General features: G+C 34.5%; 1 protein-coding gene across 1 annotated transcript; it reads right to left on the bottom strand.

Moving 5' to 3' along the window:
* Positions 1-4,831: 4,831 nt before the first annotated feature.
* Positions 4,832-8,319, bottom strand: LOC136234277 (uncharacterized). Its single transcript, XM_066024101.1, has 3 exons — positions 8,168-8,319; positions 7,910-8,049; positions 4,832-5,574 (listed from the first exon to the last, which is right to left on the bottom strand). The coding sequence occupies exons 2-3, from the start codon at positions 8,038-8,040 to the stop codon at positions 5,094-5,096; spliced, it is 612 nt and encodes a 203-aa protein (XP_065880173.1). The 5' UTR covers positions 8,041-8,049; positions 8,168-8,319; the 3' UTR covers positions 4,832-5,093.
* Positions 8,320-13,681: the final 5,362 nt, after the last annotated feature.

The raw sequence follows: 13,681 nt of genomic DNA, 5'->3' as shown, positions 1-13,681 counted from the left end.
TTAATAATTGTACGGTATGCATTCATCCAAAACCAAAAAGATTTATTTTCTCTAAGAACATGACGGGAAAAAGAAACCGCTTTGGCTTACTACACTCATTCTATACTGGACGACTTGAGCACTGATTTTAGCACCTTTGGATCCTTTCTTTGCTGGTAAATGGATGCGCATAGTGAGATACGACGGAAGAATCTGTAACTCAACATGGAGTGTGTTAGTGAGTCCCAAACAAAGGAAAGAAAGACATGAGAGGCATAGATAGGACTCCATTACAAGACAGGACTCGGTCCCTGACAACTTATTCAATGAATTTTCTTTCATAAATGTCAATTATTTGGGCCTTTTAAAGCCTAAAATATATTAATATAAGTAAAAAAAAATTTACTCTATATATATATATATATATATATATATATATATATATATATATATAGACCTAATAAAAGAATTTGGGGACTAGTCCAGCACACCCATGACTTAGACCCAGGGCTGACCCTTACAACTGGGTTGAATTAAAGTAGCTCCGTCAACTTAGGGAGGAGCCCGATCAATTGGAAGTCGTCGGATACTGGTTAATTGAAATGCAATGTAGACGTCTCGATTTTTTGCACTAAAAATACAAGTGATGTAGCGGCTATTGTGCGGAGGAACATATTCAGAGAGGTTTAAGGGGGGCTTGAGTACCTACTGGTCGTTGGAAAACACCGATAATTCTATGAAAACTGTGGATGATACTTTAATTTTTGTTTTTATGTCAAAACACTAAAAGAATATCAATTTAACATTCATAAATCACAGAAAAGCATATCATTTAGTGAATCCTAAATCCATCATTGGTTGTGCTTAACAACGAGGGTGTTCGTCTTTGGGTGTTGAGTTCTTACTCATATGGTATTTTTCTCTAAAAATCGTAGAGCCAACGGTTTTTTTTGCAATAACATTTTGTAGATTATCCCACTTGATTATATTTTTTTCTACAAAATGTGATATTTGAAAGTTAGGGAGATACCATGGTTATTTTGTAAAGTACATAATGAAATATAAAATTAATTTAAGGATGAAAACATACCAACAATGATTACAAAAATGTTCATACCTAAACAGGGGCGGATACAGGGGTCTGGGCCCCTCCGGCCGCCGGAACTACCATGGTTTCAAGTAGTTTCAGCTCCCCTAATATTAGTCTATATAGATTCTATGTAGTAATATTTCATTGTTTGAAGGTAGATGAGATGGTTAAAATACTTGCTTTTTTTAAAGGTTTTAGGTTCAATTTCTCTCAACCTCAATTTATTTTAGAAAGTGTTTATTTATTTAAATTCTATTTTTCAATAATTATAAAACTATATTACCATTATTAATTTATTTATTTATTTTCGTAACACTTTTGAACTCATTTTTATTATGTCTTTTCCATTAAAAAAATTAATTTCTTATTTTTGAAACTCAAACAACTTATTTTCTAAATTAAAATTTTAAATTTTAAAACTAAAAATAAAAAAATGTAAAAATGTTATAGTTTTTTTTAGAAACTAGTATTGAACTAATAAAAAAAATTAAATATATCCCATACGTGTTATGTTTGTCCAAAATTCAAAATTTCAATATTTTGGACCTATTAGGTACTTCTTAAATCCAAATTTCTAATTTTTTAGGTCTGTTAGGAATCTCTAAATCCAATTTTTTTTTTCTTGGCTTGTTAGGCCTCTATAAATTCAAATTTCTAATTTTTTTGGCCTATTAGGTCTTTCTAAATCAAAATTTCTAATTTTTTTTTGCCTGTTAGACCTCTATAAATCCAAATTTTTAATTTTTTTGGCCTCTTAGGCCTTTTTAAATCCAAATTATTAATTTTTTTTGCCTGATAGGCCATCAAAAATCAAAATTTTTAATTTTTTTATATGTTCAGCCCTTCCTAAATCCAATTTTTTTACATGTTAGAACTATAAACGAAATCTAGCTTAATTTTGAGAAATTGTATACTAATACTTAAATTTGGTTCTTGACCACTCAAATTATAACACACATATATACAAAAAATTATTCAAGTTCGATTTAGCAAAAAAAAAAAAAAATCTGAACGAATGTGTAAAATCGACCCTCTAACCGAGTAATCATGTATTCGTTGATGTACCTAAATTAGTGAATAAATATATGTAATCGCTAGACATGCTCTTCCTAATACTAGTTTTTCTTCTTCTTCGTATATTGTTCAATATAATTGGCTTCAAAATTCTATGTACGACCGGTTGATTCTTACTGAAGTTTCCTTAATCGGTCGAAAAAGATAAAGTTTTCTCAGTTCTGATTGGGCAAAAAGTATAATTAATCCCCTGAACTATATATGTTTTAACGATCAAGTTTTTTATCAATTTTTTTTTTTTACATTGAGCCATTGATCATTGATTTTGTTATGAATTCAGCATTTATTTAACTTTTCCATCGAGTGTGGGCGACACAAATTTTTGAGGGATTCAGCATGTTGACTTAGACATTTTCACTTCCGTGTGGACAAATAACAAAATAACTTTCTTGAATAGATGAGAGAAAGTAAAAAAAAAATTACAGAAATCGATTTCCACTAGGTTCTTTCAACCTGGAAATCGAGATTGGAACAACCTGCTAGAAATGAACTTTGGTGTTAGGGGAGAAGATCGAGCTGGTGATTCTAATGCTGGAAATCGCGAAATAAGAGAGGAGAAGATCGAGTTTAGAATAACCTACTGGAAATTGATTTATGTAATTTTATTTTTACTTTTTACTATCTATTCATACTAGCCAATAAACTCTTAGTTTGATTTGTCCACTTCAATAGACCGAATCGTCATAACGACGTGTGCCGTCCAAATTCGATGAAAAAATTAAATAAGGACCGAACCTGTTAGATATGTAATTATTGGATATTTATACTCTTATAACAGAATCAATAGAAATCTTTAAGGGTTCAATCTCTATATTAAAATCTATAACAGATTCAATAATCAAAGTTCAATATGAAAAATAATTGATCAAATTGATTTTTAAAACAAATAAAATTCAAGAGCTTAATTATATTTTTTTACCTTCATATGGAAATAAATAAATAAATGATATGTATAAAAACTTTAGTATATTAAGGCAAAAATAAATAAATAAAAAACTTTAGTATATATCGGAATACAATTAAAAACACGTAATTTTTTATAATATATGTAGACATTAGACGGTAACATAACGTGTATCCAAATGCATCCCATTAGAATTAGATTAATCTCAGTGACTTACAATTCGTCTCTTAGCATCAATACAATACAAACTTAATTTGCTTTATTATATACATTAAAATTCATATATATTTCAAGATATATATGAATTGGATTTTCGGAAACATTCGTTAGTTTAAATTAATTAGGATTTAAATTGAATTATATTTTATTTTATTTTATTCTAATTTAGCTTAAATTCTAATTAGTGTGAAAATAACTCCCAATATACATGTATGACACATTCCCTTTACCTCCTTTTGATTAATCTAAGTACTACTACACTATCTCACAATCAAGATTTCCATATATAAAATTACTGAGGGAGGTAGCGATTTGCAACTCCTTGTATGTTTAGGTCTATTTGTATTTACGTTTCATGACTTCTGAACTCAATCTGAAGCATAGCAGTATGTTAATCATTTTATTTATTATTCATTCATTATCATACGCAAATCCTCGACTTTTAATTAGGGTTTTAGTGAGAATTTTTTTGGTTTTCCACCCTTTTCTCGTGCTATAAACCCCAACAATCCTTAATCATGTCTATGGCCTTAGCTAAGGCACATAAACCAATTTCTTCCCACAGTGTCCCTCAATATCCTACAAATAAAACATGACTCTACAGTTAAGGTATCGCAGGGGGCTTTCTCGTATGGTTTTTTGTATCCGCCCGAGATAATGCCCGCCCCGCAAGATCTGATCCTGATTTTTTCAAGCTCCTTGAAATTATTAATAAAATTATATATATGAGGGATAAGATTTCAAAAATACCTTTAATGTTTCTATTCAACAACAACTTTAGCAAACTTATGTTGGTAAGTTGGATCAGTTTCAAACAACATTAAAAAAACAAATATTGTGTTCTTGTATTCTGCATCAATTGCATATTAATTGGTTCTGAATTTTTTTTACGTTTTAAAATTTCATAATAATTTTAAATTAGAGAAAATATTTAGATTTTTTTCCAACTCGTACAAAACACTACTTTTTTATTTTTTTCAAGAAACAAATTTCACGTGTTTACATATGTAAAGTGACAAGATTCATAACTTAGAAGACAAATGATTAATTATTTCTCAAATTAACCCAACTTATTAATATTAAAATAAAGTTACTCTCAACCAACAATGTTAGGGATTTTTTTACACCAGTATCCCCTATATATTTTTTTTTGGTAAGAAGTATCCCCTATATGTTAAATAGTAATATTGATTTTCTGTAATTATAATACTAATTAACAAAATTATAAATTTGATTATAATATTAAATTATTATAGCTTTTTTATTATTAATATGCGTTCTTCTATGTAACTTTAGATTGAAATTTTAAATATAAATAAAAAATAAAATCTCCACAAATAATTTGATTCCATGGAAACTCCAACGACATAAATGGAGAAAGATTTTTCAGATGGAGGAACCATTCTTAAGTGGAGTGACAGACGGGATGACAGACCGGATGCTTAATATAAGCACTCGAAGTCAACAGAGAAGGATACTTATAATGATATTCCATCAACTATTTTTCTTTTATTATTAATAACCAAAACACCTTTCTTCACAAAAAAAAATAATAATAATAATAATAACCAAAACACCTTAAAATCTACAATTTCAAGTTACTGCCACGGAGGAAGAGAGAGATTAGAATTACAAAATCCTTGCAAAAACAAAAAAAAAAGTCAGAATTGTTTTATTGAAATAACATTTTAGTAAAACTGTTGTGTCCTCTTGGGTATTTCAAACTTCTGCCCAATTTTTGACAGTATGATCTAAAAAGAATCCCAACACACTCCATGAGGAAACCCAAAAACCAGAACCAAAACCAAAACCGACATACCTGCAGGATCATTGTCCGTTTTGCCATATATATTGCATTATGTCCTTCCTAAGAACTCCCTCGCATCCCCTAGCTCGATCGATGAAGTTTGAACTCGCCATTTTAGGGCCCTGAATGCTCAAGTTCCTGCATTGTGTAACTCTACCTGCTGATCTTTGTTGCTGGATCATCATCCTAATTGTCGGAAACGGCTTAGACCACATATTTCTTGATGCAGTAGACAGATGCCTACTAGAATCCTGGTTCCGAGATGTTTGGATGCTTCCAGGAGTTTTCAGATGGGAGTTAGTAACTTGCTTTGACATATTCATTTTCGAGGAAGAGTTAGTTGGGAGATTTGGAGGTTGTGGACCACGAATTTGTGCAGAAGGTTTCATCTTGTCCAGCCATCGGAGAATCCAGTTACCAATGTTCCGGCCTACTTCTATGTCCCTCTGTTGTATGTTCTGGTGGACACTGAGTGCGACATCAAAGACAGTGCGAATTCGTCTGCAATATAATAAAGTAAACGAGTCAACACTTGATTGCTGTGATGATACAAAAATGCAGTGTCCTTCCCGACGGATGTAATAGCGATGGTGAGTAACTTCATTATTACAATATTATTATATGTAGCAAACTAAACCATTCTTTTCTTTAAGTCCAGTGTCCACGTATGTTCTTAAAGCGAACTGCATGCAAACAAAATCTCTTAAGACAGTAAAGACAGTTAACAAACAGAAATATAATGTTCAATACTGCAATTAATTCATTTTCTTTCTACACTAGAATTTACCGAGAAGATAAAATGTTGAAAATTACAATAACCCAACACCAAAATAACTTCCACACATGTGACAACATATTACAGAGGAAGAATCTCCCTTTAACCTTGAGTTAATAGTTTCTTAGACATCCAAATAGTTTTCCAGATTTCAAATAATAAAGACCATGAACATATCCCATGATCTGTGTTAAAGATACCCAAGCAGATCTTCACAAAAATAATGATTTCCTCAAACATCTATTGTCAAGCATTTCAGACATATAATACTTAGAATAATAAAATGGTACCACCTAATTTTGTTAAACTCCATTTCAACAGTTTCCTTGAACATGCAAGTAGCAATTATATTGCTCCAAAAGAACTCATGAACCTACTAAAGGACAAGAAGTGAAACGCTGCACCCAGAATCATTGTAAGAAAATGATGAACAGGCTCTGACAAGAATTATTGAAGGCACTAAGGGGTCTTAGACTTTACAAAGGTGACTCGTAAAATCAAAATAATATCTAAAATATAAGAAGAAAAAAACCTTTTGTTACATAAAAATACCAAGGAAAATAAGATGTAATCTGCTTCGACGTCACAATCACTGCATTCAAATAGGTTGTACAAGTAGCTTAATAGATCAAATTTAATAAAAATCTACAAACATATGGAAATATCTAGCGGAAAACGTTTTGTGTCTTTTGTTGCCTTGTCACAAGTTGAGGGTGCTAAGACTAGAGCCATCAGCAATTTAGGATGGTGATTGAGGCATACCCAATATCTATGATTATGCCTAATAAATGAAAAGGAGAACCAGAAGACATCACCATAAGACTACAAAATCCGTCACTCCTTCCATCTAATGACCCTGCAATTTGATCATCATATTTCAATGTTTCTAGTAACATGTGTCTCAAGAATTTATAAAATCAAGGTAGACTATCGCAGTCAAGAACAGAGGTTTTCCACTTTGAAATTTATTAAAATTACAAAAATACCATTCAAGTCAGTACATGTTTCTTATTCCCAAAATTTTAGGGAGACCCCTAATTTTAGATCCTTTCACCAAGTGAATGTTGATAGCATCTGCCATGTGTAGATGGTTATTGTTGTAGGACAAATAAAAAAACCCAATAATTTAACTCTACTTTATATTGTTATAGATTTTCTTAAAGATACCGACCCAGGGTCTCAGTTGTACCTTTTCCATTTGATCATGCCATTTTTAACATCCAAGACTGTCTTAACTGGACAGCAACATTCATGGGTGCAGACTTTATTATGAAATTGAGTATTCCAAGAGTGAAATAGAAGGGCTTGATTCTCTATTTGGATTTTAAGCATCTGCAGTTCTACATCAGTAAGACTGGAACTACCTACTTCTTGGTTTAGAGACTTCACAAACTTATCTGAAGTGAAAATTTTGCCAGCTTCCTATCATGCTTTGGTTATGTCTTCAATAGGATAAATAAAATAGTAATGTTACAAACTTGACTACTCCCAAATCTCAAAGTTAAAATTATCTGTGTCTTCTACAGCTTTTCCAAAGAGACAAAGCTTCATTGTCAGTGATGAATTTGTTGTTATTCCAGTTAAATGATTCTTCACAAAAAAAAAAGTTTCAATACTCACTGAAAGACCATGAACATATTTTTGAAAGCAACATGTCAAAGTTTAACTAAAATTGCTTCAAGAAGCAACATAAAAAGAGCCACTAGCACAGAAATTCATCTCTTATACCAAAAAAGTCCATGTAACTCTCGAAGAAAGCCGTTTTTCTGGTTGATCATCGGAAGCAATAAATCAGAAATGAGAAGATATTGCAAGGACAATGGCGCCATCGGATGCAAATGATATCACATTCTAATATTTGCATTCATGCCATGGAAACGCACAAACAGATATAACCAACAGAATCACAAAAACGTCCACCGCCAATTTATGGACCAGTAAAGCCATTGCAGAATTCTTAACTCGGAAAAATAATAATAATAACATTATCAGTCTAACTTAAAATGTATTATAAAATCCCTAAAACCTGAAATTATGCTTTATCAACAAAAAGAAAAGTACCTGTGAATAAACTGGCGGATCTTAGGGCGTTTAGGAGATACAAGGCGGCGTTGAATCTTCAAAGCGAGTCTATAAGTGCGTTTAAGCCCCAATATATATGCAGTTGCCAATGTGATCTCCCACAGAACCATTTCGTATTTCTGAAATCAGAGGAAGATGAGCGAATTCATTAATAGTTAACAAGCAATACCTTAACTGTTGAACTTGAATTCAACGGAAAATAAGCGAATTCATTGATAGGTAAGAAGCAAGTATTACCTTTAATTAACTATTTGAATTGAATTCAACTGAAGATTTCTTTTTGGACAAGAAATATATTCGCATTTCATTTTGGAAAACCAAGGCAGTGACTTTCTGTTGTGTGCTCTTCTCTTCTTCTCTTCTTCTTTCCTTTCAATTTCATCTGGAATCTTTTAGGTTTTTCATACTTTGAGTCCAATTCTTTTTTGGGCTTTTTGGGCCTACGCCTATATATACACAACATCCAGGAATTACCTAAAAACGTAGTTTTTTGAAATATATATATTAAAAATAGGGACATATACATATAAATTCATATTTAAAAATTATCTACAATTATATCAAAAATTTGATTTATGTCAAACTAATAAAATTATTAATTTTAATCTATTTTAAAAATTAAAATTTATAAATTATGGATTTAGGATATATTATCTGGTTTAAAATTTATTAATTGGAGTTTAGAATTTTTAAATTATGGTGTAAAAACCTACTTTATTGGTTATATATAGAAAATAATGACATATTCATAATTTAAGTTTACTAATATGATTTTAGTATTTGGAAAAATATTCAACATGTCGTTATCTGAACGCAAATTGCTCTAAATTGAAAATATTAATAATAAAATCCTATTACTTCTTTACACTTCCTTAAAATATGAGAGACAATTTTGGGTAAATTACATATGTGGTGTACAACCTTTACCCCAAATCACACTTTGGTGTACAACCAAAATTTTGTCACACTAAACTGTACGAACTTCAGGTGACCTCCCACTAAAGTGTACAGCCGGTTTTTATGACCGGTCAACGCTGTCAACTATACCACATAAGCATTTTTCATTGTAGAATTAAAAGAAGTGGGGCCCACTTTTTATGGAATGACTAATATAGCCTCATTATTTATAAAATTACTAAAACACCCTCATCTTCTTCCTTCAACCTCTCTCTCCTATTTCTCTCTCTAGATCTTCTCTCTCACTCATCTCTCTACCATTTCTCTCTCTACATCTTCCCACTCTACCATTTCTCTCTCACTCCTCTCTCTATCAAACTCTTGATGAAAATAGTGATACTTCAAATTCCTCAGGTAAATATCCTTATCCTCCATCATTTTTTGACGGACAAAACAAAAGCCCAATTTCAAGTAAGCATCTTTTTACAACTGAAAATAGCTTGACTTGACTATGAGGCATAGAGAGATTCTATTGTTAATAACTCCAAACTCGAAAATTAGAAATTATATTAATTGTTAATAGCGGATTTAGCAATTCACTTAGGATAGGATAGGATAGGAGGTCTCTTAATGAGTTTTAGAATTCATGATTTCATAAATTTACAGTGTTAGTTCGAGTCAGAATATCACAAACACAAACTTGGTTTAGCAGCTCGAGTTACTCGGGGATAAATGATTTGTTTATTATTCCAAACATTAAAATAGAAATAGAAATGTTTAGTTATCCCAACAAGACAAGAGGGATGAGATTATTTGTATTGCAAGTAGAATTTCGTAATTTTAGTCAAATATTAGTATGAAAAAATATATATACAGCTAATAATGAGATGGGGGTGTGAATGTGATGTGTAGTATTTGATTTTTCAATGAAAAGCATCCAAAGAGCAATGAGAGTGAAGATGTAGAGAGAGAAATGGTAGAGAGAGGAGTAAGAGAGAAGATCTAGAGAGAGAAATGGGAGAAAAGGGTTGAAGGAAGAAGATGAGGGTGTTTTAGTAATTTTATAAGGAATGAGACTATATTAGTCATTCCATAAAAAGTGGGTCTCACTTCTTTTAATTCTACAATGAAAAATACTTATGTGGCATAATTGATCAGCGTTGACCGGTCATAAAAACCGGCTGTACACTTTAGTGGGAGGTCACCTAAAGTTCGTACGGTTTAGTGTGACAAAATTTTGGTTGTACACCAAAGTGTGATTTGAGGTCAAAGTTGTACACCACATATGTAATTTACTCGACAATTTTTGACTTTTTATTTAAACACTTTTTTTTAAACTAAATCATTATAATTTTGTAATGTTAAATATTTTCAGAAACTTTTTGGACAAATATTTAGATGTTTCACATTCAATTTTAACGAATTTTAAAATAGTTCTAATTTTTTTATCTATTATTTTATAGATACTTTAAAATCTCTTTTAATTAATTTCCTTAAAATTATAAACACTTTTAAAAACTTAAGCCCCGTAAAGGCTCCAGAGAGGGCTATTAGACATGTCACTTGGAATGTCCTTCGCAACCTGAAAGGAATTTCCCCCCTTCTATGGTGTGTTATAGGGGGATATCCCTAACCCTACTGATAAGAGGGAGACAGACCCTCACCCTGAATGGCTCTTTAGGGGTTTTTGGGAGGCGACCTTGGACTGTGACTTGACTGGTCTTAACCTGAAGGGTTATGGGTTCACTTGGGCGCGGGGTTGGAGCTCTGACCACTTTGTTGAAGAAAGGCTTGGTCGATGTTTGGCCTCTCCAGAATGGCTATCTCTATTTCCCTCGGCTTCGGTTACATGCCGAGTTATGGCGTTTTCTGATCATCATCCAATCCTTCTCTCCACCCCCCCATCTTTTCAAAACTAGAGGGAATGGAAGTTTAGATTTGAAAACGCCTAGATTTTGGAGAAAGACTTGTTAAATGGAGTGGCAAATTTTTGGGCTTCATCTGCGAATCCAAGCCTCGTTGGGAAGCTCTCTACCTGCACGTCATTTATGGATGCTTAGGGCTCCAATTTTCGGTGACAATTCTGTGATAAGGCAGCAAACTGTAAACACCAACTTCTACGCATATTAAATGCCTCGACTGATTTGACTGGGGACAACGTTCATCTTCATCATCAGGAAATTAATAAGTGTCTGCTGCATGAGGAGCAGTACTGGAGGCAGCAGGCCAAACTGCATTGGCTACGGAGGGGGGATAAAAATTCGAGAGTTTTTCATGTTACAGCCTCTGTAAGGAAACGGAATAACAGAATCTCGAAACTGCAGTCACCTAATGGCGAATGGATTGAGGATCAGGGGAGTTCAGTCGACCACAACTCCAACTATTTTAGCTCCCTCTTCGGTGACAACAACTAGGAGTCAAACCCCAGTGTTAGCTACATCCACACCCGACTGAATAACGATGTTAAGACCAATCTAGGGCGTCAGTTCACCAAGGTAGAATTCTCCTATGCTATTTTCTCAATGAAAAGCCTGAGGACCCGACGGCTTGAACCTGTGCATCTATCAGCGATTTTGGCATATTCTTGGGGATGACGTCTTTGAAGCTTGCACGAGCTGGCTGACCTCTGGGGTTTTCCCTCCATCTGTCAACTCGACTAATATTATCCTGATCCCGAAGTAAAGCACCCTAGTAGTTATGTCTGATTACAGACCCATCTTTCTCTACAACGTGATCTATAAGATCATTGCTGAAGTACTAGCTAACCAGCTTAAGCAACACCTTTCGCACCTTATAGAGCCGAAACAGTTCGCTTTCATTCAATGTAAATCAATTCTGGATAATGTACTACTTGCTTTTGAAGCTATACACTATATGAAGTGTCGCATTAGGGGAAAAGTGGGTAATATGACGCTCAAGATTGACATACGTAAGGTGTATGACTGGGTTTGTTGGCCCTATCTCTGGGCAATGTTAGCTCAGATGGATTTCCCCTCTGAGTGGATCAGTTGGATTATACAGTGTATCTCATCAGTCCGTTACAGTTAATGGTAAGTCTGTGGGTCTGATTCTACCAAAAATAGGACTTCTCCAGGGGTGCTTACTCTCTCCTTATTTATTCACGTTATGTGTTGAAGGTATCTCACAGCTCATATAAGTTGCAAGAAGTCGGGGAGAGCTACACGGGTTAAAGTTGCTACTAGGGCTCGGATTCTTACCCATCTACTGTTTGCTGATGATAGTATACTTTTCTTCAGGGCCAACATCTCAGAATCTAATAATGTTAGAGCACTTCTGGGCAAATTTGAGAGAGACTCGAGTCAGAGTGTCAATTTCCAGAAGTCCGATATCATGTTAGCTACAACATTCACACAGACCTTCAGGAAGATATTGAGGCCACCTTCAATGTTCATAACCCTCTTGATACTAGTAAGCACCTTGGCCTCCCGTCCATGGTAGGCAGGAGCAGGCGAGCAACTTTCAGTTTCCTTCAGGACTGGGTATGGAATAAGATAAACGGCTGGCAGGTGCGGTTTTTTTCCCAGGCATGTAAATAAGTCATTCTTAAGGTTGTAGTCCAGGCTATTCCTTCTTACTATATAAGTGTATTTCTTCTTCCCCAATCTCTTTGTGATGAACTGCAACGTATGTTAAATTCCTTCTGGTGGGGGTCCAAACCTAATGGCCAACGACGCATCCACTGGGCATCCTGGGATCGTCTTTGTGCCTGTAAGGAGTTCGGAGGCCTTAGGGTCTGTCACCTACATTCGTTCAATTTGGATCTCCTAGGTAAGCACATTTGGAACATCATTCACACCCCAAATGCCCTTGTTAGTAGACTTATAAAAGCTAAATACTTCCCAAATGGGGATTTGTTATCGGTTTCATTAGGATCCAACCCAAGCCAAACCTGGCGTGGTATTTGGAATGTTGTCTCTCACTGATCTAGGGGATTTCGGTGGCGTGTGGGAAATAGGACCTCAATTCGGATTTGGAATGACCATTGGTTGCCTCGGGATAACTCCTATGTCTCACCACATCCGCCCTCTTTCCCCCGAGAGTACTTAGGTCAATGAATTGTAGAGTCTGAGAACTACTTAATGGGACATAACCTTGCTCCAACAGCTCTTCTTTGAGGCAAATGTGCAAGCTATACTTCACCTCCTCGGAGGAGTGTATGATATGGAGGATTGCCTTCAGTGGCATTATGACAGACGGGGGATCTACAGAGTCAAGTCTGGGTACCGGCTTATTGTTCAAGAGGTCCTCTCATCCTCGGCCGCCCATCACGTTCCAAGTTGGACCAGTTTGTGGAGTCAGAAGGTACCGCCACAGGTCAAATTACTAATCTGGAAAATTTGCAATAATTATATCCTAACACGGGATAACCTGTTCCTCAAAGGTATTGATATTTTGAACATTTGCAGATCGTGTGGTGAAATATGTGAACATCCGCTCCATCTCTTTGTTGATTGCACCTAGGCTGCGACTTACTGTTCCTCGACTAATCAACGCATGCCATTTCGCCTGTCGACTCTTTTTAGAAATGGTTTGAGGAGTTACTTAGCAATCACGATGGCAACACTATTGAAAAGGCTTGTGTCTTACTTTGGGGAATCTAGCGACACTGCTATGACTCCATTTGGCTCCAACTGCGTAAGCCTGTTGCTATTACTGTGCAGGTGGGACTTGATTTTCTTGCCCAATACCAAGCTGCCCAGGCTCGCATATCCCAGTTCCAAAAGCTCCCTGCTCCTTCACTCAGCATTGCGCAGTGGTCCAGACCTCCAAGCTCGTTTGTGAAGATAAATGTTGACGCGGCCATTTTCTCTGATTCTGCGCAGGTGGGTATAG

This window comes from Euphorbia lathyris, chromosome 6, assembly GCF_963576675.1.
Source record: "Euphorbia lathyris chromosome 6, ddEupLath1.1, whole genome shotgun sequence".
NCBI classification, from domain to species: domain Eukaryota; kingdom Viridiplantae; phylum Streptophyta; class Magnoliopsida; order Malpighiales; family Euphorbiaceae; genus Euphorbia; species Euphorbia lathyris.
This window is presented reverse-complemented; position numbering and strand designations above follow the sequence as displayed.